This window comes from Platalea leucorodia, assembly GCF_965183815.1.
Source record: "Platalea leucorodia genome assembly, chromosome: 2".
In the NCBI taxonomy this organism is placed as follows: domain Eukaryota; kingdom Metazoa; phylum Chordata; class Aves; order Pelecaniformes; family Threskiornithidae; genus Platalea; species Platalea leucorodia.
In genome coordinates, this window is record NC_138824.1 from 128,303,168 (window position 1) to 128,330,616 (window position 27,449).

General features: G+C 53.9%; 1 protein-coding gene across 2 annotated transcripts; it reads right to left on the minus strand.

Annotated features, from left to right (window-relative positions):
* Positions 1 to 9,826: 9,826 nt before the first annotated feature.
* Positions 9,827 to 26,915, minus strand: GPR156 (G protein-coupled receptor 156). Of its 2 annotated transcripts, XM_082304116.1 has the most exons (11): positions 26,658 to 26,915; positions 25,544 to 25,690; positions 25,283 to 25,425; positions 22,442 to 22,575; positions 19,989 to 20,121; positions 18,989 to 19,099; positions 17,851 to 17,976; positions 17,206 to 17,301; positions 14,172 to 14,408; positions 12,155 to 12,313; positions 9,827 to 11,528 (listed from the first exon to the last, which is right to left on the minus strand). In XM_082304116.1, exons 3-11 carry the CDS (start codon positions 25,385 to 25,387, stop codon positions 10,350 to 10,352), a joined length of 2,280 nt encoding a protein of 759 aa, XP_082160242.1. In that variant the 5' UTR covers positions 25,388 to 25,425; positions 25,544 to 25,690; positions 26,658 to 26,915; the 3' UTR covers positions 9,827 to 10,349. The 2 variants fall into 2 exon arrangements, with proteins under 2 accessions (XP_082160242.1, XP_082160243.1); XM_082304117.1 differs by lacking the exon at positions 18,989 to 19,099.
* Between the last annotated feature and the right edge of the window lie 534 nt (positions 26,916 to 27,449).

Consider the following 27,449-nt stretch of genomic DNA (forward strand, 5'->3'; position numbering starts at 1 on the left):
TCCCAGTAAGAAAAAGTACGCAATCATGTCATTAATGGCTGTCTTGCAAGAGAAGAGTAGAAGAAACATTTGTCAAGAATGGTCTAGGAATAATTGGTCCTGCTTTGGAACAAAGAGTTTTCCGCAAAGTCATACATGCCAAAATTAAGCCAAATTAAATTTGCACAAATTGTTTTCATTCCAGTCTTCCCTAACTTCTGAATGCTTGATTTCAGAGCCTTTTTGGCACACAGTGTGCTGCTTTTTAGGATCCTGGTTGATTTCTTTTAAAGCCAACTCAACCTAGCAAGGATATCATGATACGCATATCCACAAGGTTCATCAACAACCTTGTAACAGATCCCCCACAGGGACATCTTCCAGGGACTGGCACAGGCAACCCCGGTGACTGTGCCCTGTCCCACTAATCAAGGTAAGGGTGGCAGTAGGAAGAGATCACCGTGCTGCTGGCCCGCATCAGAGGCTTGCCTTTCAAATCCACATGTTGGCAGCAAGATGAGATGAGAGTCTCAGGACACCTGGGTTCCCTTCCAAGCTGTGGAGAGCAATGTGTGACACCAGGAGCTTTTTGCTTGTTTCCATCCATGTTCTCTCCAGCCCTATTTTTTCCAGACCCTTGAAAACAAACAGCTCTTTCACCATCTCCTCTGCTCCCTGTCCCACCATTGTCGAGTCAGGATCTCTCCTCTCCCGCCTCCTGCCTTCACTAATTGCATCCCACCTCAAGTCACACCCTTACCCTACCTCTGTCCCCTTCCCAGTCACCTGGCTTGTCCTGCCATCACACCTTTTTCACCTCTGCTTTTTCCTCTACTCCCTTGCCTTATTTTTTGCCCAACAGCTGCTCCCAGACCCTGAAGCCTTGGTGGTTTAATCCTTTTCTCTATCCACATTCCTATTCTTTGTTGATTCAGAAAATGAAGCTCCCCATCTTCCCTCCTCTGCCCCGGTCACACCATCTTTTCCTCTCCCACCATCTCCTCCCCCAGCTATTCCAGCCCCAGTCACAGCAGGTTTTTCAACCAGATTTACAGCTTTTCTCCCATGACTGGCTCTCACAACTGCTTCTTCTGCCATGCTGCTTCATCGCCAGCATGGTGGTCATCACCTTTATGAGAGAAACCCCACTTTGCTCTCAGCTCAGTGCACCCTGCCGCAATGGTAGCTGCAACGACTCGCAGGTGGGGTGGGCTTGGCCACCACCTGTGGACAGCCCAGGTGCAGGGTGCTCTAGCAGCTGCAAGGAGATTAGCATACTCAGCCAGGGTGGAGTCTCCAGGGGTGATTTGGGGATGGCTTTTTGTCCACTATATGCTAAGAAGCCTCCACAGATCTGTGTGTGGCCTGTGATTTTTTGAAGTCATAAAGTCTGGTCCAGTTTGGATGGGTTTTGTCAAGACCCATAGAAACTAGAGTTCCAGTTCGTATGGTGTGAGGGAGATGAAGTGTCTCAGACAAAAAAACTAATAGACATACTTGAAATGGGGAAAATGCATTTTTGTTAGCCTTGTTGTGGAAAATTACCTGAATCACTTTCATTTTAAGTTTCCAGAACACTCAGCATGAAAATTTCGGTATACTGCTTAAGCTTTAGGAAAATGATAAGTAAGCGAGTCCAAGATATTTTTATGGGACATGCTGTCCAGTCTTAATATGTGGAGGATATTATACATCCCTGTGCATAGGGACGTTAACTGTTAGATAATGCAATCATAAAGTATTTCACTTTCATTTTTGTTTTTCTCCTTTCCATTCTCACCAATTATCAAAATCGGATAATTGCTGCATACTCTGGGCCTCTAGCATTTTACTCTTCATTGGAGACCTTTTTGCTGCAGGACAAACTCCTCATTATCTTGAACATCCCCTGAATTAACTGATTCCATTGGCTACTGCCGAGTCATTAAAATAGTGGTATTAAACTGGAGACTTAAGTCATAAGCAGTGTTAAAGGAGCAATCTGCTTGAGCAGCTGAATTAGTCCGAGCAACATCCTTCCCAGCACAGTGTCATGGACTTCTCTTACACTGATCACTTTGTTTTGCAAAGATGATATTCAGGTTTATTAAACGAATTAATGGTATCTTGGGCTTGGGCATGCTTGCTGAGTTGCTGAAAAATGCCACAAGGTTTTATGTGACAGGTGGAAGTCACTGTGTGCTTTCCAACGGACACAGCCATCAGTAGGACAGCTATTGCTGCCCAAATGGCATGAGCAAATCAAGGTCTTTTATCTGTTTTGGTCAGCCCAGCATTTCCTTTATACTCTGCAGGTAGGTTGCAAACTTGCAAAAACCAATGAGACAGCGGAAATTTCACTGTAACGAAAGCATGTCTCTCAACACTCCCAGGCGTGTTGTGGCAGAACAAAGCTGTGACCTATTCTTTCATCTGCCACCCTAAGGGTAGGAAGATCCTTAAAAGTCAATGATGTCTCATGTATGACTGTGCATCAGAACAGCCTAAACTGGTCACGGAAGGAAATTATTTTATAATAATCCTGTAAAAGGAGAGACAAAAAAAAAATCTCAGTTGCTCTGCTGTTAGCTGCACAGATCTTGGCACCAACCTTGAAACCCGATGAATAATTTTTGAAACAGTATTGTTCTTAGATTTCCAGTTGTACCGGAAGGTAGGTGGTCAGCGCAAACCCTACCTTACCTCCCACTGCTGCTGCAAGATTGATGCTGTCTGGATCAGGGGGAGGATAGCCCAATTCTGCAAAATAAATAGGCCCCTGCTGTGTCCAGCATAGAGGCGTTGTCTCTCCTTGTAGGACTGTGGCCTCCTGCAGCCCAGGGTCTGATTGCGCAGCAGGGCACTCATTTTTCCCAAGGGAAAGCTGCAAGAGGATTTTTTTTATTTAAGCGCTTTTCCAGACGTATCTCACATGCTTGTGGGGTTGTTTCTAATGCTGTCATTATCTAGAAAAATCTCCACTTAGTGGTAGAAATCTCGTACTTGCTTCAGCAGATGCTGGAATTGCTGATGGTGAGCGGGGTTCTTGGCTCTTTCTAATCTATGATTGTCAAATTCCAATTATTCCAGACCAGTGGGGTGATCCTGAGAAACTGGGATGTTTCCCCTTTGTGTCAGGACACAAATATATGCAAGAGCACGCACAGAAATATGATTCGATTCACTAAAACCAGCTGTTGTGAACAAACAATCCACATACAGCAAATACTGATTACTAGACAGCAAAAACATCGGTCTCCGCTGTCGGTATCCCAGTTTGTTGCCCGAACTCCTTCCTCGGCCTCTCACTTACTTTTTCTGGAGTATGTTTTGGATTCTCACTGAGGTCCAAGACTGACTGGCTGCAGAAGTTATGAGGGCCCAGCTGGGACCATCAGCTCTCTTTCTCCTGTTCTTTGATGGGTTGACCTGTCTCTCAGGTCTTCCTGGTGAAGCCTTTTTTTGCAAACTTATATTGAAGAAGCCTTGATGTATCTCAGGGAGGTGGCCTCGTCTTCACTTGAATGACAGATGCCAGTGAGACAGAGAAGAGACTGTGGTTTTCCGCTTGGAGATGAGCAAAACAGGCAGTAGAAGAGAGAAGGCTCTTGACTCCCAAGTCGTCTTGAGTAAATTAGACCTCGCATCATCCTTGGGTACTATGTTGTTGGGTTTGTCTGCTTTAAAGGCTAAATTCAGACGCCCTCAAGCAGCTGTTGCTGAAGGCAGTGGGGGCTGAGAGGTTTTTCCATCAGAGGGTGGAATTTAGCCCAAAGGTGTCGTACTGTGGCACAGCAGGGACGCAGTAACGCCAGGCTTCCAGGAACGGGAGAGCCTGCCTCCCCCATTGACTGCAGCACGCTGATATCAGGTATTAGGAGAACTAGGAGAAAGACCTTGCCATCGGAGACTTGTGAAGAATGGATTGCAGAAGCAGGAGAGCACTAAATGTGGTTTTGTTACTGGTATGAAAAAGGCTGTAATTGTGAGAAAATGAGCTGATATTTGCAAAAGCATAATCCACCATCAAATGAAAGATTCACCTGTCAGAGGAAAGGAAGTCTTTATCCAGCACCTCTATTGGGGAAATTGTTAAAAATAATCAACCAAAGACCAGCTGCTTTCAAACAAGGGCTTGAATTTGCTGTAATCATGTACAGAGTATCCCACTGTTCATGGCTCTGCCTAGCACTGCTGTAAATTCAAGGTGCGATTGCATCAGCTAATATTATTCCAGCAGTTCTCTTTGGTTTGAAATATCGCCCGAGTCATTTGGGTTAGATACGAGATGTAATTGCCTGGAAACCAGCACACAACTCCAGAAGGGTGCCCTGCTAGTTATAGTCACCTTGTCCAACAAAATGCCCATGCTATTCCTGTGTCAGATAATGTCATCAGGACACTGCGCAGGGCGTGCCTTCATTTTCCCTTCCTATGGGCCCCTTGAGAGGTACCAGGGGCTTCCTAAGGAACTCGGGTCCTTATGGGTTTCCTAAACCATGGGAAGCTCCAAGAAGCAAAAGGTCTTCAGGGTTTCTGCACCTGCCAGGCGCAGATGCACCTCTCAGCACTTGCAGGAAGTGTGTTGGGAGGCAACATGGATGGACAGGCCCTACTCTGTGAGTATATTAAGATACTGCTGTTAAACCTAGCACCCGATGGGTGCTGGGAACCCCATGGCAATTGCAAACTTGCAGAGAAAATGCGAAGTTCCTGCTGACCCACAGGAAATTTGCCTGCTTCTGGCCTGCCTTTCTGATGTCCTAACTACCAACAAGTATTTCTTCTCATGCGCTTTTCAAAAGGTGAGCACAATCCTGTTCTAGCATCTCGCCAAACTCTTTACAGCCTCCTCTGCAGCTGGAGGCAGGGAGCAGCGCATACAGCCGTCCTCCCATTGCTGCAAGGGGAAGAATATGACCTGGTAGCGATGAAACCAGGGCTCTCCCTCAATGCCTCCCTGCAGACTGAAAGAGGGGCAGGTATGAGCAGCTAGAGGGAACTAAAAATAGACACTCTTTTCTCTGAGTAGACCAGGGATCCTGGGAAGAAAAGGCCACATTCTTCATCGGCATGTGAGACAGTAGGTTAGAGAATGAGGAGGAAGAACAGCTACTAACCAGAAGACAGCATTGGCATGAGAACAAGTAGATAAAAATAGGCTATGAAAAAATGTGGGCTGCAAATCAGAAACAAGTTTCCTTCTGTCAGAGTGAGGTTCTGGAATAACCTGCCAAGAAAATTCCCAATGACTCTTAAGACGGACTGTGATAAATTAACAAGAGGGACTTTATGACTCAGTGCTTGTCATAGCTAGGGAATATGATGATGACTAGGAGATCCCTTCTAGCCCTGCATTCCTGTTGGTATGATAACAGAGGAATCCGTGTAGGGCGCAGTAAATGCTGAATCACTGAGTGCTTTATATAGCTGCCTGGCAGGACAAAGTCCCTCGCACCCATCCTGTCTGCAAGAAGCTCCAGGACAAAAAAAAAAAAAAAAAAAAAACCAACACCCTTATGTAAATGATTGTGCTCTGGCAGCACAAAGCATAAAGCTACGGATGCCTGAGTTAGAAGAAAACCAGCTGAGCTACAGGCTCCTCTACACAGGGGAAAGGTGGTGGCGTGGGCATGAAAGCAAGAGACCTCACTGTAAATACTGAGAGGTACACGCTCTGAGGTGAACGCGCTCCAGCAGCTCTGATACACCATTTTAATGTGGGAAAGAAACTCAGTGCTCGGAACCGTGCGGAGGTACCCCATGCACTAGCTCAGCCAGGTGTGTGCAGGGATCATTTCCACAGGGCATGATCGTAGAATGTAGCAGAAAGGTCCTGCAATTAACACCAGCTGCTAAAACATCCAGAGTTCTCCCGCCAGCCCAGGATCTACAACTCTTCTGATGGTGTTTTTTCCTTTCTCCTAGGAGTCCCCCAAGGGTGAGATCACTTTCTGCAGCACAAGGCCAGCAATCCGGATGCAGCTTACACTGATGCGTTTGATGCCTCGCAGCTGGACATCTACAGCTCTGCTGCCCTGGCTCTAAGAGCAGAGCCTGGGGTAACAGCAGCAGCTGCAGTTTCAGTAGTACATAGCTAGAGGTAGAGGCCGAGTAGAAGGCACACATGAAAAACTGGATAAGGTAAGAGACAGACCTGGTTTCTGGACTCAGGAGAGTAACATTGCTCAGGAGGGGAGCACTTCTTCACAGCCCTCATGGCTGTTGAGGAACACTTTTCTGGAGCTTCTTCCAGAGCTGTGGAGATCATGTACAGCTGTGAATGCTCCCTCACCACCTCAAAACCTGCCGCACAGGCTACTTGGAGACCTAGGGCCCCTGACTGCTGCGCCCCACTGTGCCACAAGAATGTCCCTGCACAGGTGTGGTACCACTGTACAGCCACCATCTCCACAGGTCACACAGTCTGGTTACTTGGGCCAAGGGCATCTCTGGGTTTTCCCTCTTGCAGTACTTTCGAATAGTCATTATTTCTAATAACTGCCCCTGGTACCAAAGCTCAGAGCGAGAGGTTCCCCGCAGAGCCCCGCTGCTAACACTAACACAAGGCAGTGGGGAAATTTCCACAACAACCGTCAGCACTCTTCTCCCAGAGAGCCTGGCTTAATCCTCCTCTGCCGTAGCTAACAAAGCTCTTTTTTATTTTCCCTTTTATTTTTTTTTTTAAACCAGGCTGCTGAATCACAATCAAGATCAATTTTGTTATTTCCTAAACAGTGGCAAGCTGACAGGGTAACAGAGGCAGGCTGAGCGATGGCAGGTGGTTGTGGCACAAGAGCCTCAAGGCTCCCTGCCTTCCCGGCTCTTGCCAAGGCCCAGCAAGCAGGCATATGGAGACATGTCACACCAGCTCTGATGTGACCCTTTCTAAACAGCCATCAGCAAGGAAAGGGCACAGAGGTGCTGGGGCACCGCTGGGGTCAGGGGGAGCGGGCAGAGGCTGCAGAGCTTTTAAACAGAAGAGCAGGATCTGTAAATGGGCGTGTGGGCAGGGAAAGGCCACTCAGTGGAGCATCTGCTACCGCACTGGGCAAAGCAGGGCTCAAGGATGCCGGCTGAGGTGGACTCGTCATCTCTTCCTACGGTTTGCAGACAGCAGCAGGAGTCACGGAGCTGGAGCCTGCAAAGGTGCACCGATAGCGGGGGAAGGATGGCTTGGAAACATGGCTCAGGAAGCTAAAAACATTCAAAGGACCTCATCAGCATTAACTGCTGTGGCTGCCCCGTGTGTCATTGCAAGAGGCAAGCTCTCTGCTGGCAATTACTGCCTGGATGGGGACAGGGTGCTGGGATAAGGTGTACAGGATTGCCAAGGGCTCCTCTGTTGCTCCTGGGTTGCAGGAGTTTCTCACGTGTCCTGAAGTGCCCTGAGTACCTCACCTGGGAGCAGGCAGGGGACCTTCTTCCAGTCACTTACCTTTCATTTCAATTTCTGTAAGATGAAAGTTTCATAGAATCATAGAATCATTCAGGTTGGAAAAGACCTTTAAGATCATCGAGTGCAACCGTTAACCCAGCACTGCCAAGCCCACCACTAAACCATGTCCTTGAGCACCACGTCTGCATGGCTTTTAAATACCTCCAGGGATGGGGACTCAACCACTGCCCTGGGCAGCCTGGGCCAGGGCCTGACAGCCCTTTGGGTGAAGAAATTATTCCCAATATCCAACCTAAACCTGCCCTGGCGCAGCTTGAGGCTGTTCCCTCTCATCCCATCGCTTGTTCCTGGGGAGAAGAGACCGACCCCCCCGGCTCCAGCCTCCTTTCAGGCCGTTGCAGAGAGCGATGAGGGCTCCCCTCAGCCTCCTCTTCTCCAGGCTGAGCCCCCCCAGCTCCCCCAGCCGCTCCTCCCCAGCCTTGTGCTCCAGCCCCTGCCCCAGCCTCGCTGCCCTGCTCTGGCCACGCTCCAGCCCCTCCATGGCCGCCTTGGGGTGCGGGGCCCAGCGCTGAGCACAGCATTCGAGGGGCGGCCTCACCAGTGCTGAGTACAGGGGGACGATCCCTGCCCTGGTCCTGCTGGCCACACTATTCCTGATACAAGCCAGGATGCTGTTGGCCACCTTAGTAGGTGCATCCACATGATGTGCAGTTTTCAGTTCATGGCTGCTGGCCACTGGACAGAAAAGCGATTGCCCCCAATTCCAGCGATGAGTTTCCAAACAAACCTTAGGTTCAAAGTCCTCTGGAGGGTTTTTCTGCATTCACTAGTGGATTTTAAGTTAATTTTTATATCAGCTGCTTCCAGGTGGCTTCATGGTTGGATTGTTTCCTATGACCGTGCTGCAATATTTCCTAGCCCCAAAGTGCTACTCTAAACATGCTTTAGGCTGGGGAGAAACCAGCCCCGATTTGGAAAAGTGGCTTTGCCCCATATTTAAGAGGGTGTGCCAGCCACCCCCCGTCCCACCCGGTGTCCCAGCGTGGGGATGCCGTGGGACGCGCTGCCTGGGGCACTTGAGGTTTGCTGCGCACCCGATGTGGCAGCAGCAGCCCCTGCTGCGAGCTCTGCAAAACTGCAGGCGCCTTCTCCCCAGCCCTGGGGAGGGAAGGCGATGGGGAAAGACCCACCCGAGTCCCCCCCGCAGGACCCCCTACCCCGTGGGGTCTCCCCGCTGGCACCCCGGCTCCACCGACACGCTCCGGCCTGTTGAGTGAATGATGGTTATAAATAAATGGGCGGCCGCTGCGTGCTCGCAGGGTGCTCCCGCTCCCCTGGGGCCAGGCCGTAGGGTGCTTTCTGGCTCTATACAAGCACCCTGCTGCTTCAGTCTGGCACAGGATGGATTCAGATTATAAAAACCGCTTTTTGGGAATGCCCAAGAAAGTCATGTGGAGGGGCATGCTACCGCATCCCTGTGCTGACCTCCCCCTGCGCCGCCCCTACCCACCTGCGTCTTCAGCATCCCTCCAGGCCAGCAAGGGCTGCGCTGGCAGCCTTCCCCTCCGCTGCGACCACAGGAGACTTCCCACATTTGCACCCTGTCTGGGCTTCTCTGCCTCCAGCCCCCGCTGCGGATTTGCCCCGCAGCAGTAGAAGACACCCAGTCAATGCATTTCACCCAGGCCAGAGCTGTGAAGTGCTCAGCTGTGAAAGAAAAACTGAAGAAAACTGGTTTCTGTTAGCTAAAGGTGACAAAAAAAAAAAATTGGGATCGCCCTCTGGGGTGTTTCCATTTTAGGAGCGAAGAGGGGCTATGGGAATATCGTTCCCCATAAGATTATCGGCTTTGGTGATTTGCCCTAGAAATTCAGCAAGCTTGGAAAACTGTGGCGGCAATGGGGGAAAAAAAAGGTGACGCTGGTGAAGGGACACAGCAGTGAGGGAATTCACCAGAACGGAGAGGGCAGTGCTAACGCACATCATTCAAAACCGGGTGTGGGATTCCTCTGTCACCCGCCCTTTTAACAAAGCCTTTCTCCAGAGGGTTTTTTAATGCACTGGGTGCCAGGTCTCAGCACCCCCAAGTCCTCCCGTGGAGGCAACGACACTCTGAAATGCCTTCATGAAAAAGCAGGCACGCCAGATTTACTGTTCTTGATATTTCTAAGATAAAAATTAAACAGACCACATTAATTTAAACAAACCTCATTTCAGACTACGTCATCCATACAAAGGCATACAGAAGGGCACAAACCCCAGAAAAACAAGGCAAAAAAAGAAAAGAAAAACCTTTTCAGATCCTCTTTTGCGATTGCTAGCTTGTCTTTCCCTTCAGCCCTGACCTGAGTCTCACCTATGACCATGCAACTGAACTACATAAAACGCAAGGACACCTCCAGGGATGTCACCTTTGGACTCCATTTTCTCATTCAGACACTACCAAAAAAAAAAACCTGCCCCAAAAGTCTCCTGCGCGCATCCCGCTCCGAGGTCCTTGCTTTGCTGAAGAAGCAGCATCCCCAGGCGAGCGGCAGCCTGCAAGCGCTCCTGGCGTCCAACTCTCTCCCATCTCCATCTGGGTGCGACGCTGGTGGGAGGCTCGGCATCAACAGCCTCGGGGAAGGAGTCCTCTGATGAAGTTTGGGCTCTTGCAGGCCGCTCAGCCCCAGTCTTTCCACTGCTGTCAGCAAGATGGACAGAGGTGCCAGCTGTCTGCGGGGTGCAGGCAGCTGCCCAGAGCAGCTGGGACAAAACCACCGCCACCTCCCCGAGTCCTGCCAACCACCTCTCAGGCAAACGTGGTCTGCAGTCACCGCTGACCAGGCTGGGGCTGAAACAGCAACCCAAAACAGGGCAAGACTTATTCCCGACCCCCAGATGCCAGAGCAAGACGCATCCCTCGGAGGAACGTGTGGCTTTAGCATCACTGAAAACACCCAGCGTTTTGGGGGCGGAAGGGCACGTGCCTTTGGTGCAGGGGTGCTCCCAGTCACACAAAGGTGGGCTTCAGATCTTCTTTGAAATTCACTACGGGCTGGAGGCCGCTGTGGTGCTCTGTCCGGTGGCCCGTGTGCCCGCTGGGCTCTGTGTCCGTGTCCGTGCTACTGCTGGCCAGGGAGCCGCGCGGGCTCTGGAAGCAGACCTTGCAGCAGGGCCGGTGGCAGCCGTGAAACATCTCCTCGGAGCTGCTGCTGCTGGAGTCGGAGTCCGGGTAATAGTACAGTGAGCGCAGGGAGGCCTCGGCGGGTCCCCTTGGGGCGCCCTGCTGCCGCTGCTCCCACGGGATGCATGGGGAAGCACCCTGGGACTCCGGCCATCCCGGCCATCCCTCTGGCTGGAAGCAGCCCTCCCCAGGGATGGCTGGAGGGGACGGTGCTGGTGGGTGAAGGAGCCCTCCGCCAGCCATCTCCCCTTCCCTCCCCAGGGAGATATGTGCCAACTCCCCACGGCCCCAGCCGCCCACCTCCTTCACCCCACGGCCAGCACGGGGGGACAGGTGCCCGGGGAAGCGGGTGGAGGCAGGGGGTAGCGGGATCCTCCGCCGCCGCCTCGCCAGGTAGGGGCTGAGGGGCGTGTGGATGCCCAGGTAGCCCTCCTGGGCTCCCCACACTCCTCCCTGGTCACCTGGGGGACCCTGGCCGCCGTGTGAGGTCCCCCCAGGTAAGGCCGAGCTGCAGGTTTTGCCATCCAGGCTCAGCTCCTGCAAGATTTCCCGCAGCTTCTCACTGCTGACATAGCTGACTTTGGGGGACGACTCCCAGGCCACGCCAGCTGAGATGGCCTGGCCTGGCAGCTGCTCCGGAGGCTGCCCTTGCCCCGCAGGCATCCTGTGCTCCTGGGCGTCTTTCAGGCCACGTTCGAGGCCGTCCCCCATGTCAAAAATCAGCGTCCGAGAGCAAACAGGCTCATGGCTCACATCTTTCTGGAGGTCCTGAGCATCGCTGCAAAGAGGCGGTGTACCCAGCAAGCGGGGAGGCTGCCACCCATCCCGCTCCGGATCCGGGGGGCAGTGGTCCCCCAGCCCATCCCCACACTGCCCCGCACTCCGGGTGCAGGGAGCTGCCGGAGGTGCGTGGGGGTCGCAGCTGCTCTCCGCAGACATCAGCCTCATCAGCTTCTCCTTGGCGCTGCTCACTTGCTCCTGCAGGCTTTCAATCACGGCGTTTTTCTGCATCAAACAAATAAGCCTGTCAAGCGTGGGGCGGGCACAGGGTACAAAAATGCTGCCGATTTGGAAGCAGGCACTGCCAGAAAATGAATCGCCCCTCTCCGCACCGAGAGGTGCTCTGAGGCAGCACAGTGGCAGGTTTGCAGGTTTGGCCTGCAAGAGCCACACGGGCAGCGTGTGTGACCTCTTCCTCCCCCGGAGCCCCCCAGAGCCCCCGAGATGCCGGTTTGGGAAGGGGGGCACTGGGACAGGCGGCTCTCTGAGCCGGGATGCTCCCACCCGTGCAGTGCAGGTGAGGGAGCAGGAGGCTGAGGGCTTTCCCAAAACAGAGCATCTCCCCTCTAAATGAACTATGTTTGACTGGGCTGTGGAAACCAGGCTCTCCTGCTCTTCTCCCTCCACGTTTTTTTGAAACCCTCCAGATTATGCCTGTATTTTGGTGCTTTGGGTTGCAGAGTGATGTGACAAAACAAAGCGGCTCTTCCCCTCCAGAGGGAAGAGGCCGGAGGGGGAGCACCAGTGAGGACCAGGGCGTGAGGGAGGGCTTCCCACCTGCAAAGCCTTCAGCCCACTAAAGGGAAGGGGAGAAGCCAGCGCGGCTGAGCGGGGCTGGCAGAGCCCCGTACCTCGGTGAGCAGCCGCTTCATGGAGTTTTTCTCCCCTATCAGCTGGTAGAGCTGCTCCTCGCTGTACACCGAGCGGCAGCTCCTGCTCGGGCTGGTGAAATATTTTGCCATGTGGCTCACCGTTTGGCTTTCTTCTTCAAAGGCTTTCCACTGCTTGAGCTGGGGAGTAGAAGAGGGCGTTATCGGCGCGGTACGCACAGCCCCTGCCGACGCGGCGGGAGGCAGGCGCAGCTCCAGCGCGAAGGAGACAAAGGGACGGAGAGGGGAGACAAAGGCAGGGTGTGACGGAGGAGCAGAGACGGGCAGCGAGAGATGGCTGGGCGAGGGGCTGCAGCGTCGCTTGGAGCCTCCCACCCATCTGAGCCCTACCCTGTCCCTGGCTCCAGCTTTTAACGCAGAGACGGTTGGTGCCTGCCTGCGCTGCAACCTCTAAGCGTGCCGTAAAAGCCCCTGCCCCCTTCTCCCCAGTCCCCGACTCTGCGACAGACAAAGAGAGTGTCACGCACGCCTCCTTATCCCTGAATCGCTGGTGACAAGCTGAAAAACAGCAACACTTAGTATCCATTTTCTTGTCTCGTGTCTGTGTGGAAGCCTTGTGCAGCCCAGCTCCAACTGCTTATTGATCTCGGATGAGCAATAGAAGAGCAAGCCCATTAGGAAAAACAAGTTGATGAATTAAAAGATCCAAGTTAAATAAAATGTTCAAGGCCCCTAGGCTACAGCACAAAAAAATGGTACAGGCAGAGTGCAAGTACTCATCAGCTCCTCCGCCCTCACTCCGAGAGACCTCACGCTTGGCAGAGCATCGCCAGCAGGCTTGGTGCTTGTCAGAGGAGGTTTGGATCCTGCTCCCATGGGCTGGTCATCTAGTGAGCTGGGACTCCGCAGTTACACTGCATTGACTGAGGTGGAAATGGACCTCTGGACATCATCTAGTCCAACGGCCCTGCTCAAGCAACATCAGCTGGAGCAGGCTGCCCAGGACCGTGTCCAACTGGGTCTTAAATATCCTCAAGCATGGAGACTCCACAACCTCTCCGGGCAACGTGCTCCAGTGCTTTACAACTTTCACAGAAAAAAAACCCAACCTTTTTCTGATGTTTAAACAGAATTTCCTGCGTTTCAGTTTGTGCCCATTGTCCCCTGTCCGGTCAGTGGACACCGCTGAGAAGAGCCTGGCTCCCCCCTCCCTACTCCACCCCCACAGGTATTTATGCACATTGGTGAGATCCCCCGAGCCCTCTCTTGCACAGATCTGCTCTTTCTTCAGCTTCACCTCTTCCTCCCTTTCTCACCTCATTTCCTTGAGCCCAAACATCCCTCCAAACATCACACTGAGTAAACAACTGTTTCCTCTCCCTGTAACAATGGGAGCATTTTTCCCACTAACGTCGTGACCAGGCTGCTCCTGGAGGACACGCCAAGCAGAAGAGCCCTGCCTTGCCACAAAAGGCTTCCTCAAACCATCTCCGCGTCCTCCCCCTCGCTTGCAACAAAGCCCAGCTTCCTCCTCCGGGAGCGCAGAGGAGGACAGCCTCCCCTGGGGACCACCGGCAGCCACGAAGCCTCCGAGCCTGGCGAGGCCATCTGGATTGCCGGAGCCCACCTCCATCCCTGCCGTGGGCAGAAACCCTCGGTGGGAGCAGGCACGTGGGCTATGAGGAGAGGACAACGGCATGGAAGACTGATCCCACCACCCACGTGGAGGAGGAGGAGGAGGGTGGCAGCCGCCTCGCCTCCATGCATGCCCTCTGCGTGGCTGCCACCCACAGCACGCTCTTGCAGGAGGGTTTCTGAGCAGTAGCTCTGCAACGCGCCAGCACTCCCTGGAGACTCGGGGGACTTGCTTGGCGAAGCAGAGCCACTGGGGCTTGGAGGATGAGCTGTGCGGCTGAGCCCAGAACATTTGGGGAAAGAAGCAGGAAAATAAAAGTGCTTTGGCCCACATAGCTGCTGTTGTTAACTCTGAAAATGTCCCCGTTTCCAGCCAGGTGGTGGGACAGAGGTGGCAGCATACCTGTGGGACAAAGATGAAGCAGTTGATCGTGGTTGTACACACGAAGATGCCTCCAGAGGTAAAACCAAACAGCAAGTTGTGCCAAGTCCGGAAGAAACGGTGGACTAAGCAGACAGTGCCGGCAGCCAGGAAAACGAGGTTGACCCCGACGATGAGCGTCAAGGACTGGTTGACTGGCGGGGAGCTGACATTGTCGGTCAGACCGGCCAAGTAGGTCCCATACAGCAGGAGGATACTCTGGAAGCAGAAAAAAGAGGTTTCCAGAGTGTGGAAAATTACAGCCTGATGGTGTCAACCCCCACCTCATACCGAGCCCGGTGAGCTCAGATACGCTCAGCGCAATCCTAATTAATGCTCTTTGATCTATAATGCAGACCTTCGGCGCGCACTGGTGACGCCGCAGCAGACGCCCAGCGCGCTGCTGCAGGTCAGAAGCGCGGCTGGGGAGGGAGGGCAGGAGCGAAGGCGCTGGCAGGCCATGGGGGTCCCGACCAAGGGGTGCGAGGAGCTGAGGGTCAGGTCGGCAGGCGATGCCACGGAGCAGGGCACGGCCGGGAGAGGCAAGATGTGAAAACCTCCCCTTGGGCAGCCTGGAACAGGAGCAGCAAAGACGGACAGACAGGAGATGGAGGTCCCTGCAGGGATACAGTGGTGGGGTGCCATCAAGAAGCAACGACCTGCCTCTGAAGGAGCAGGAAGGAGATTCAGAAGGACATTCAGAAGGAAAAAGCAAGGCAGAAGAGGTGGAGGTTTAGACTGGAGGGAAGAGGATGTACTTGGTGCCTCTTTAAATAGAAATCCAGGAAACGGCCAGGTGCAATTCTTCTCCCTTCCCTTCGCCGTTTCCTGCCTGACTCTAGCAGCGGCGAAAGGGGCTTAGAGAAGTGCTCTGTGCACGGAGGCCCTCCCTCCCCCAGAGCAGGTCGGCTGTTTCGGAGCAGGCTTCTCACGCTGCCTCTGAAGCATCCCACGCGTGCATCTTTCCAATGTGCTCAGGATTAAACTACCCGGCAGGCTGAATCCCTCCTTCCCTAGGGCACACCAGCAGGAAACACCGAGTATTTTTTGCCTGCCTCCGTAGGGCTGGGCATGGGCTGCCTTCAGGATCATTTGGAAATACCATCTAACAAAATCCCTGCTCCTGCAAGGACCCAGAATTCCAGGAATGTGACTCCTACATTATTCCTGTGCTACACAGTAAGGGCAACTGTTGACCTTTTACTAAGAGATATTAAATTGTTATTTGGGCATCAAGAAGTGCTTTGTGACCTGTGGTGCAGATGTTCTGTAGACCCTTCTGGACCCCTCCATTGCTTGATGACCGTGAAGGCCACTGCCAGAGTTAAGGTCTGGAATGACACTCTTATAGGCAAGAGAGGTTCACGTCCATGGCCTTTGGTGAGACTCCCAACTTCAGAGCACCGTGAATTCTCAAGGAGGGGTTGTAATAGTGAGACCTGCCTCACTGGGAATTAGGCTGATGCCCAACCCTGCTTCATAGGATCTGCACTGAATCATAACCACGTTCACCAAGGGGCACCTCCAAATACGTGGCTCAAAGGCAAGCCAACTCCTAATCCCCAAGCAAGAAAAAAAAAAAAACCAGCACCAAAGTCCCATTTATAATTCCATCTGGGACACCGACAACAGCACTGCCATCTGGTAAACTAGGACTTTCAGTAAGCACAGGACTACGTTTTTTGTTTGTTTGTTTGTTTTAATCTTGAGCAGGGGACTTTGCTCCCGATTCCAGGCATGTCCTCGGCAAGTCATTTCTGCTCATTGCTCTGTGCCAGTAAAACCAAGATAATACACCGAGCGGCTTCACAAAGGGCCGAGCACATTAATGCCATGGAAGATAAGCAGTGCGCCCAGAGATAGAGCCTACTCTCACATTAGTGTAAATCCAGATAAACTCCAGAGAAACCACTAAAGAAAGAACTCCGTGACCCCCAGTAGGCAGACAGGATCAGGGTCAGGTTCAACGCAACGCTAACGAAGAGTACCTGGGACTAGTACTGGGGATGTTTTATTCCAAAAAGCAGATTGTAGGGGCTGTAGGCAAAAGCATTACCTGTCTAAACCCTAACACAAACTGCGGACAAAATCAGAGGTGGAGACACAGCACCGAAAGCCCAGGGAACGCCTGCAATCCCTAGCACCAAAGGACTTTTAAGGACAGGCTAGACTAATGTCTTTAAAATGAAGTATAGGGGGGAGAAGGACTTGGCCGTGTCGTGAGGTCTCTTCCTGCTCCTTTTCCTACGATTTTGGGTAGATGGCCAATGGGTATTGTATTACAGTGAGTCAGAAAGGAACTGCCTGTACTGCACGCAGAGATGGAGCCATTCCCACAGCAAGGCTGTGATCTCACAAGCTTCATCAACATCAGCTTTCTGAACTGCGTCCAGCCTCTGCCAACCCAGAGACACATGAGACCACAGATAATTACAGCGATAATTATACCTCCATAGTTACATCAGTATAACTAACTCTTCTGGAATAAGAATGGCCACGTGCAAAGCTACGCCAGTGAAAGTGTACCTCGGTGGTATAATTAAGCTGATACGCATCCTGCAGAGGTAGGCACCAAGCACTTGTCATCGGCACCTCCCCGATCTGGGGTCAGAGGACTCGGGCTGAGCTGCAAAGTGCATCACTGCAGTGGATGGTCATCTTGAGGCTTTATGGAAAAAGCGTGCTTCAGAAAACAGTAAGACGCAAGTTTTAAGAAGGGAGATAGACGAGGCATGGGGGGTTGCAGGGAGAGAACTAGAGAGACAGTATGTACACGGTGTACGTAGAAGAGATGGTGAGGCAGGGAAAAAGTGGATAACAGCTTTTACAAGGGAATGCAAGAAAACATCAAGATAGGAAGGACTGGAGACGGGAGGGCTTTCAAGATGAAAAGAAGTAGCTGGAATCTCCACGTAGCTTGGGAGGGCAGCAAAACTACGAATGCTGCTAGACAGTTAGGCTGTGAGACTGGGAGGAGGCGAGATACAACGCAAGAATCAATAAGGAGGTTACGTACCTTAAACCCTAAAATGAGAACGAGCCAAAGATCAGAATAAAGAGATGCACAGGACTGCACCCGGCTCACCGAGCAGGTCATGCCTTTCTCTGTCGCCTAGGAGGCAAGCAGAAGGCAGAAGTGAAGGCTGGTGCCCAGGAGCAGGCACGGACCGATGGGCAGACAGGTCTACACATTTGAGCAGATCTCCTCTATAAATTCCTAAAAGGAAAGGCCAAAGCTGGTGCTGCCAGGGGCAGAGCGTTAAAGCGAGGAAGATGTTGGCACTCTGCTGCCAACAAGGCTGGTTAAACCTTTCTCTAAAGCATCTGCAGATGCCACGGACCTCTCCTGTGTCACCCAGGTGACCTGCACGGGCTGGTGAAGATCACCCACCAGACCCCACTGCTTGGCAAACCAAAGCCCTGCAACCAGCTGTCCCTTGCCAGGTTTGGGTGTACAAACAGGGAAATTTTGCAGCAGAACCTTGTCTCTGTAATTGGCCAGACAGAAACCCAACCCAGAGCACCCAGGCGGCTTTCTGGCTTGTTTTTCTTTCTATTTTTTTAAACAGTACCTGTTTAAGCCTGACCACCCACCAACTTTGTCCACAGAGATCAGACAGGACACGGTGCAACGCTCCACCAGCCCTCCTCATCCCTTTACCCGCAGTGAGACGCTGAGGCTTCGGAAGCACTGGACCGGATCAGAGAATACCCACGTCAAGAGCAACATGGCATCCGCCAGCACCAACGCTGCCACCATCGCCAGCAACTGCAGGTCTTTGATAATCTGCAAACACGCAAGAAGTAAGTGTTACTGTGGGGGGCAAATGGATACCAATAACCTCTGTCTCCCGGGTCTCTTTCTGGTTGTTTCTTCCAAGGGGCATGTCCATCCTAATACCTCCCCCAGAGTGGAGTCCAGTGGCTCACCTACATCCAAGTTGGCTACAGTCTGCCTCTAGCTCCCAAACTCTTGGAGACCTAATCAGGCTTGGGGCCAGGTATAAACCCTCCCTGGTGGTGCGGCTAGCTGGTAAATGCTATGACAGAAAACACCTCTTCCAAACTAAGAGCATCCCTTATGCCCATATCACAAGCAGAGACCAAAATGGGGGGGAAAAAAAAAGCTGGTAGGATTACGATTTTACAGGTTTAACACAGATCCCGGTCTCTCAGGAATGGGAGTCCTTGCTGGCACCCGGTTCCCCTGCAAACCCTCTCGTCTCACCTTTCCTCTGAGACCTACTATTTTCACAGTTGGAAAGAGGCCATTGAAAGCTGCAAGTGCACTGTTACATGCACAGATTTGTATAGGTAGCTCCCATTTCCCTCCCAGCTGCTGTATCCCCCTTCCTCCAGTGCTGCAGAGGGGTTCCCTTCAAGAGGAGATGAGATGCATCTGCGGGCAGCCCTACATCAGACACCCTTGAGGGTACCTGGCTTATTTTCATCCCACAAAAACAATCAGCCCAGACCTGGACACAAACAAACGCTGGCGTGTAGCGTAATGAAGGCACACAGCTGATGTAAAATGAGAACGAGACCTCGCTCGGTGACGGGGCCGGGGAACAGGCAGCCTGGCAGGGCACGTGCTTGCCTGTAGAGTGGAAAAGCTCCTGCCTCATTGTGCAGGAATAAATGAGGGGCCCATGCCCAGCTAGGTGTGAGAGCAGACCTGTGACTGTGCCGCCCACCCCTGTCACGTGCTGGTTTTATCTGCTATCCCGCACCGGTTTGGGACTTGCTAGTGCTCACTCCGCTTGGGGACTTTGCCTCCCCCCCGGGTGCTGTGTACTCACCACCCGCTTGTCCGGCACCCGCTGGGTGAACACCTTGTAGAGCCGCCAGCTTTTCCCCAGGATGGGGCCAAACACCAGGGAGGTCCCCACGCACAGCAGGCAGAGCCGCACCTGCCGGGGGGCAGAGCCAGGGGGCTGAAGGGGCAGCCGCGGGGTCCGCAGGGCCACCCCGCGCCCTCCCACCCAGGGACGAGGTAAAGATGGGCGGGGATGTGTCTATGGTCTTCTGGCTTCTGGAGGGTCATATCGGATACCAGAAAGCTGACTGCAGGGTGAAATAAATTAAAAGGCATGTATTCCTCTGCAGGCATGCCTGCTGCCTGCCGTTTCCTCTCCACCCTGAGAGCCTGTCGTCGGAGGAGCAGGCAGGGAGAGCCAGGCAGCTTGCGAGCAGCAGGGGCACGGAGGGTCCCAGCACCAATAAATCACTCGCTGGCACCTCCGTTAATTATCCTCAGCCCGGCAGCTGAGCAGGACGGCAGAGCGTGCGCTCTCCCACGTCCCACTCTGCCACGCGGGTGCACGCCCAGTCCCTGGTCTGGCAGGGCGGCTGCCCCAGGTCAGGACACGGGGGTTCATCACACAGGCCAGCGTTTTGATGAAGATCTGCTTTGCAGCCAAAAAAACTCGCCTGCAACCTCGCGGCACCTGGGCCACGTCGGGCAGCGGCTGTGCGGAGGATCCCATCTCCCTTCAGGCTCACCTCTCCCAACTGCTCTTTTACAAGGCCAGCAGCCTGCCTGCCTGCCTGCCTCTCCCCTGGGGACCTGCCTTGCCTTGCCCCCCCCGGCGCGGCTGTGGTTTGCACAAACAGCGAAAGCCATTCAGACGGAGAGCATCTGGTTGCGTTTTGGGTATGTGGAAACCACAGCCCGGCCAAACGCGCCCAGCAGCGAGGTGGCGACAGGCTGCAGCTAAGAGCGAGCACGTACAAACACGCATACATGTGCACATGTGTGCATGTGTGAAGGCACCCGTCCCAGCAAACCCCCCCGCTCACCTGAATAAGCTTTTCCGAGTCTCCGGATGGCAGGCTCTGCTCCGGAATCCCAAAGAGGTAAGCACTAGTGTAAGTCAAGCCACTGCCCAGCAGGGTCACAATGTTCAGATTGGGGCTGGACATCTTCACAATCCTCCAGGAAACAAAGCAGGGAAGGCAGTGACAGTTACTGAGTGTTACGACCTGGCAGCACAGGGGCAAGGTCCCCTTACAGGGATGATGACGGCCATAAGGAATGCTGACACACTGTCCCCCGCCCCCAGCCCCTGCTTTTCGCAGCTCCTCCAAAAGCTCAGCCGTTGCTCCATGGTGCATACCCCATCCTCTCCATGGTGCATACCCCATCCTCTCCCCTGTATTGCTGGAGTGCTTCACTGTCCTTAAAGTGTTCGTTCTGCCCTACCCTGACACTCCTGTGGGACAGCGAGATCCCTTCTCCCCAAAACAGATGGGTACCAGGCTTGCCCCATGGCACCTCTACCCCCTACATGGATCTGCACCACAGAAAAGCATCCCTCAGGCAGCGTCAGACAGCATCTTTATGGACAACACTGTGGGAAGCCATGGGCTTTTAGCAGCAAAGCAGAGAGGGTCACCACAGGCGGGTCTCTGCTACCAGTACCTGTGCCAGGCACGCAAAGGCGTGCAGTGGTGCCAGCACGTGCTGTGGCCACACATCCCCGCGGTCACGCAGGTGGCATGCAGCACAGCGCCCAGCTCAGCCCCCCAGGTTCAAGGCCAACATCTTCCTCCACTGTCCTCTGCTGTCAAGGGGCAGAAGTGGAAAACCTCGCCATTGCAGCCCGGGGTGGCTGTCCCCAGCAGCAAGCTTTGGGCACAGCAGCTACAAATGACTCCAGGAACAGGCTCTTCCCACTGCTCCTCCCTTTGAGGAGATACCTCCGCCCTCGGCATGGTCTCAACTTCAGGAAGCTGCCAGCAACGTTCAGGTTACAGCTTCCCCTCTGTAATTTCACCCCATCGCTCATAATCCCGTAACTGTATTCAGGGAGGGGAGAATCGACCCACCGATCTCTCCCGACCTGTCACCCTTCTCCAGCAAGCCCATCAAGCGAAAGCCGTAGCTCCTGCCATCCCCCCATGTAGCTCCGTCCCTTCAATCTGCTGCTAAGTCACTGCATTTCTCTACCCTTGAGCTCCTTCCCAGCTTGCTGCCTCGCAGACCCAGAGCCTGGGATTCAACCTGGCTCTCTCCCTCCCTGCCTTCCTCGCCATGCCTCAGCCCCCGGGGAAAGATATTCATCAGCTCAGCCTCGCAGCTGCACGCTGAAAAAGGTCTCCTTTGGCCTCCCAGGTTCAGCAGGCAGACCCATATTTATTTGCCGCAGTGCAAATAAAAAAACGCACAATCCTTACAGCGTTGCTCTGAGAATATCTTCAGGGGATGAAACAATTTGGCAATCAATTAAGGTGGCCACCGAACTCAACACCGCTCTGCTTCAGTAAATCAAGTGCTTGAGACCGGGGTGCAGGTCATGCAGCTACTGCGCTGCAGCAGGCGCAGGGCTCAAGACAAACCCGTAGGAGCAGGACCCTCCTGACTGCACGGCGGTTATAAGAAGCGTTAACACAACCAGAGCGCTGGAACAGCAGCAGCCTGGGCTGCACACAGATCCACCTCTACAAACCAACAGCACATGGAGCACAAAGGCTTTGGCAGGTGAAGCTTGGGAGAGGGATGGATCTCTACGGGGGAAGCAGTTGAGAGACCAATGAAGCTGAGGAGGTGGCAAGGAGGCAGGTGAGACATCCAGAATCACTGAAGAAGGCTAAGAGCTGGCTGAGACAGTTTGAGCTATGAGGAATCACTGAGCCTTTTGCTTGATTTATGCTGCATTCAGGGGAGCAGGACTTTTTACAGCCTTTGTGCAGACTGAACAGCACCAAAGAAAGCCTGCACTTCACCACCAGCTCCTCTCGCCAATGGAGATCATGCTCCCCACCAATATGGACAACCACCAAGATCAAAAAAGGTTAGCAATATCTTCAAACTACGAGTGGCCCAGCAGCAGGAACCAGCGTGCGCACTGTGGAGAACGTGATGGCTTTGCTCGTGGAGCTATGCTGCTCAAAGTCATGCTGTCAAGACTGCGGAGTGGAGAAGGAGATCAGCTCTCTTCCCGCTCACTGCTATTGATGGTTTTATTGAATAGCACCTTCAGGATGAGACCATGCACCGCTGCCTGTGCTACGCCGGAGGGCATCCACGGTCTTGTCTTGTTCACAGCTCCCTGACTTGGGGAGGAAGGGAGCGGTCCAAGCAGGACTGTTTCCACCAGTGATCAACACTGGGTGTGATGGAGAGAGCTGCAATATCCCTGGCATTGCCCTTGCTTGCCCTGTACTGCTCCTTCACGCTTGTACCCTGCAGGAGCCCGACCCCGCTGCCCCAGCTCGGGGGAGGTCTCATGGCAGAAAAGGGAAGCCCTTACCTGTTTTTCCTGAAGCGAATTGTAAAGACAAGAAAGAAGAGCGCTAGCAGGACTCCTCCAGTCAGGAACGTCCACACAACTCCCAGGAGAGCAGCAGAGAAGGACGGGGAGCTCTTCCCACTGCGGTCAGATGTCTGGGGGAGGCAAAAGGGATGAGAAGGAAGAGGACATTGCTGGCACGGTCACTCCCGCGAGTGCTCCTGCTCAGCCAGAAAGGACTCAAAACCACATCTCCCAAACCCCTCCTCATGAGCAGACACCTGGCAGTAGACCAAGACCCGCTGGCAGGGCTAAGGAGTTGTGTGTAGAGAGGACACACACTCTGCCACTTGATGAGTGCCCAGGAAGAGAGGGCAGTTACAGGAGCCCTCTTCTTACGGCCAACTGGCCAAATACGTAATGAAACCCTGCAAGTGACTCATAAACCTCAGGCAGCCCTGGTCGTGGGAGAGGGGAAAACGGGCGATGGTTCCCCACTGTCCTTCTCTGGAAAGAAGGACCTTCTCTGGAGAAAGACCTTGTGGTACCCCAGTTTGAAGCGCGCTTCTTTGGAAAGTTGGGTAGGGCATCCTTGGCTCCCACCCTTACCCCTGCACGTAGCAGATAACCAACCAGCCAGCTGACGTGACTGGGAGGCAGCAGCAGAGCTGCCAGTCGGTGAAAAAAAACACAGAAAAGGGAGTGGGACAGCGTTTTTCAGACGCGTTACGCAGTGACACACCGAGCTGGGTTCCACCCATCTCCCAGCTGGCTGGAAACTAACTTGGTCCAAGGTAGACATCAGCTGAGAACTGGCTTCTGAGGGACACTCCCAAAGCGGGTATGATGGAGGCACCTCTCTCCTTGCACACAAGCGACCTCATGGTTTCAAATCTCCATTTAAAAATATTCTCTACTATCTCCCTATTAACATAGGATGCATAAAATGATCCTATGTGAAACAAGAAACCTATTTCCACTCTGGATCTAAAATACTCCAGCGTTTTTAACAGGGTGTGCATGTGTGGGTTCGTTCACACATACTCTGTGTGCATGTTACTGACATCTTTTTTGCTTTAAAAAAAGCATTACTTTTATTTAACTACTGGCGCATCCCCTTTAAGGGGAAGGAGGAGGACAGGGACTGAGCTGGGATCGCACACCTCCTCACTAACTCCCCTGGTGCTAAGCCCTTTCTCAGGTATTCCAGTTCACCTGCACGCAATTTCTACGGCAGAAGACTATTTTCCTGACAGCTGCCACTGCCCCAAACTCCCAATTCTTCCTTCAACGCCTGAGCTGTTTCTGCTTCCAGCCTTGCTAGAAATGAATCTGCAGAGAGAAGTAAGGCAGTCGTTTCAAGCCGATGCCTTGTCTCCTTCTTCCCCAGCCGGGCTCCATCTCCTCTGGGCGAGCAAGAACAAGGCACAGCTTGGAGAATTAGAGCCAACACGTAATTCTTAAAACAAAAATGTGTCACCGCCACACGAGCACGGCTGATCCGCGGGCTCCTGGCAGCTCACACGCGGGTGCCATACTGGTCACAGGGCTGCTGGGTAAGGCAAACCCCTGGCTGGGAGAGACAGCCAGCCGAGAGCCGCCGCTGCTGCTGCGTTATGCTGGGATACAGCTGCGTGCACAGCTCAGCCCCGCTTTGCAGCAGCGGGGAGGGATCGCTGGGGAGATATTCATCTCCCTCCTGCAAACTGCTCCCCACCTCCTCTTCCCTCTCCCCATTCCCTGGGGGAGTCTTTTGGCTCTCTGGGAAATGAAGACCACACCAGACTGTGGAGATGGTCAGCCAGGTCGGTTCCCCTCCCCGTACACCAGGACTCGCTGTGCAAAAACCCCATCATTCAGCGTGAATCGGAGCCATCTTCCCCCCTGCCTGGAGCTCAGAGGGGCTGATGGGGCTGCTCGGGGCCGGTACGAGGCTGTAACGCCATCCTATTTCTGCGTTGAGCCCGAGGGCAACACCTGGCTTTTGCCAGTAAGGTGAGCAGGGTGGACTCAGCATCCCGGGGCTCCCACACTCCGCTCCCAGCTGCATCCACCAGCAGTATCTTTCCACCTCTGGCTGCTGCCAAAAGCGTTACTGCACCCTCTTCCCAGTAACCACCCAGGGATCAGAAACATCCCTGTGGTCTCCACCTTTCCTTTCCCAACACCTCCCCACCCCGATCGCTATTTCCCTGGATGTTGATGCTACTTGAAGTTGATGGAGCGCTTCGTTTGCTGCTGAGCGGAGTAAATCCTGGCCCTAGCAGGGGGAATATTAATTGTAAGGCAGCTGCCAGAGCCAGAGGAGCCAAGCAGCTTATGGTCTTCTAATTAAAGGCCCATGGTTGTGCAGGACGTGGTGGAGAGCTGAGCGGGCCAAGCCTCGCTGGTCCATCCAGCAGCCTCACGCGGAGCCAACTGCAACTAAGTGCATCCCGGTGTCATTTCCACTGGCTTAGTGGTGGGGGGGAGGTACCATTTATTACAGATGATGACTTTTAATTAAATCCTGCTCTACTCATATTTGAAAAGCACTTTGAAGTTCCAGGGGATGGGAAAGGTCAAGGGCAGAGGAGGCCATCCCAGGCCACTCCTAAGCAGCTGTCACGCCGGCTGACACACGGGAGGGCTGCTTGACACGACTTGGCTGTCGTGGCTGCTTCCTCACCGTCTGCCTAACTGCTGGGTGTCACCTAGGCAGGGCTGGTCTTGGAGGCCATCCCAGGAGGTGACAGCGTGCAGCCTCTGGCTGGATCGGGATTGCTTGGTGGCTGCGCCCCTGTGCCCCCCTCTCCATCCCTCCACCCAAATTCTGCGGAGCAAACCTCATGCCCCAGAGCGCTCCCCCGCCTCTGTACGTACCACCGTGACAGTGCAGAGCTCCTGCAGCACCCGCTGCTGCTGCTCCTGGCTGCCAAAACCGGAGCTGCCATCACAGAGCTCAGAGCAGTTGAATCCCGGCTCCATAGCACATCCTCAGCCGTCATCCAGCCGTACCTTCGCCCCTGCCAGAAGGATGAGGGTCGGCTTTCTCCAGCGAGAAGACGACTTTGGCATACGCCAGATCTCCCCCGTGACAGCAGGGCGTAGGGAAGGGGTCTGGCAGCCCAAGGCTGAGCTTACCCAAAGCGATGCGGTGCACATCCAGAGCCAGGATGGGGAGCGCCCACCTCCCGGCGTCCCTCGGGGTGTCCTCTGCGGCGAGGCGAGTCAGCACAGGCTGCGAGTCCCTGCGGAGCACGGTGGCATCCCAAGCCCCGCTACACCACCCTGCAAACCAACACACGCTGGGGTCACGGCGGCCCCCGGCCCCTACACCCCAGTTGCAGAGCCGAAACTGGGTGCTGTGCTGGTCCGTGCCGGAGCATGGCACCCTGGCACCCCGAGCTTGCCGCAGCTTTCCTCTGCCAATGCGTTTTTCCCACACTACTGCAATTTCAGGGCGTATCTTTGCAGGCCCCGCTCTGGCCCCGGCAGCCACCGCTGGTTTTCTGGCGCGGTCCCTTCTTCCAGCAAAGAACCAGCAAGGGAAGACAACAACAAACAGCAACAAGTGTTGCCATCGCCTAATGGGACCTAAACCCCGGCCTGGGCAAGCAGGGGAGGAACACGCTTGAATGACACGCGTACCAAAGTGTTTTGGCTGGCTCGGCCCCAGCGGCAGCCCGGCTAGCTGCGGAGCGGGCTGTTTATTAAGGAGATTTAAAAGCCCGGCACCTCCGTGCTCCCCATCCCTCCCGGCGCTCTGGCTGCCAGGTATCGTCCCCGCCTGCGCCCGCTCCCCTCGCACCACCTTTGCCTCTGTTCCCTCTTTCATTTCTCTTTTTGGTGGAGATTTTAATAGGCCTCATTACCATTTGAGACATGAGGTCATACTTATCCTCAAGCATCCTTACTCAATTACCATTGTCACTGGTTTTAATTAGCTTCCAGTGCACGACCATAAGCAAGCCTCCCGTCGTTAGCAGCTGGGGAGGAAGCGCAATAGCTCACTCCCTATTTGCTCCTAACAACAGGTGGGAGGAAAAAAAATTATCCACATCGTGCTCCTCGGAGCTGCTCCCCAGCCGAGCATCCCCTGCGCTCGCACCCCGCGCCTGGCCGGTGCTCCATCCTTCCCTGCCACTACTCCCAACGCTTTCATCCCCTCTCCTCACCAAGCCTTTCTTTGGAAAAACTCCCGTCATTGCACGAGCAAAGAAAGAGTAAATTTAAAACGAAGTGTGGTCACCAGGACCTGGTCTGAAACTTGCTGTTCTTTACAGGGAATAATTAGGATTCAACTGCCAGAAAAGCCACAGGCATCGTTCTCATCTTGTGTAAACTGATTTTCAGCTTCAGAGAAGTCACAAGTCCCAGCCCGAACACGTCAGGGTCAGCGGGCCACTCATCCAAAATTAGCAGAGCCACCTCTGAAGCAACAACCGCAACTCTCCCGCTGGCAGAAGCCCCGATGTACCGTGGGTCCGGACGCCGTCCTGCCCGCGCCAGGGCTGCCCCCAGCGCGAGATCAGCTCACCGCGTCCTACAAACACAATGTCACACGTTAGCCAGACTTACAATTTTACACGCACGATAGAGGTTTTTTTCAAGAGCGCTGGTGCAAGCCAGCTCCATCAAGCCTCCCTCTCTCTCTAGCTTGTAGCAAACGGCGGTGGTGTTTCCCCACCGGCAGGACCACCCTCTGGAGGTTTCCATGCCCTTCATCGCTCAGGCTGAGCGATCAGACAAGGGGTACGGCTGCAGGAGATATCCAGCTGCTGCAGCAAACACCAGGTATTGCAACAACGGTAGAAGGGCAGTGGAGAGGAGGAGACAGGCCCCAGGGGAACAGTTCAGGGATAACACTGGTAAATGAGGCAGCGTGTGGAGGGGCTGCGTGCAGTGCCTGGGGATGGGGGTAGGAGAGAGGCGCTGAACCTTTGACACCGAGAAGACCTGCAGACGAGCACTGCCCAGCCCCCCAAAGGGCTCAACTCCTCCCCATGCCCCCCAGTGTGTTTAAGGACAAAGGGGTCTCCCTATAAAC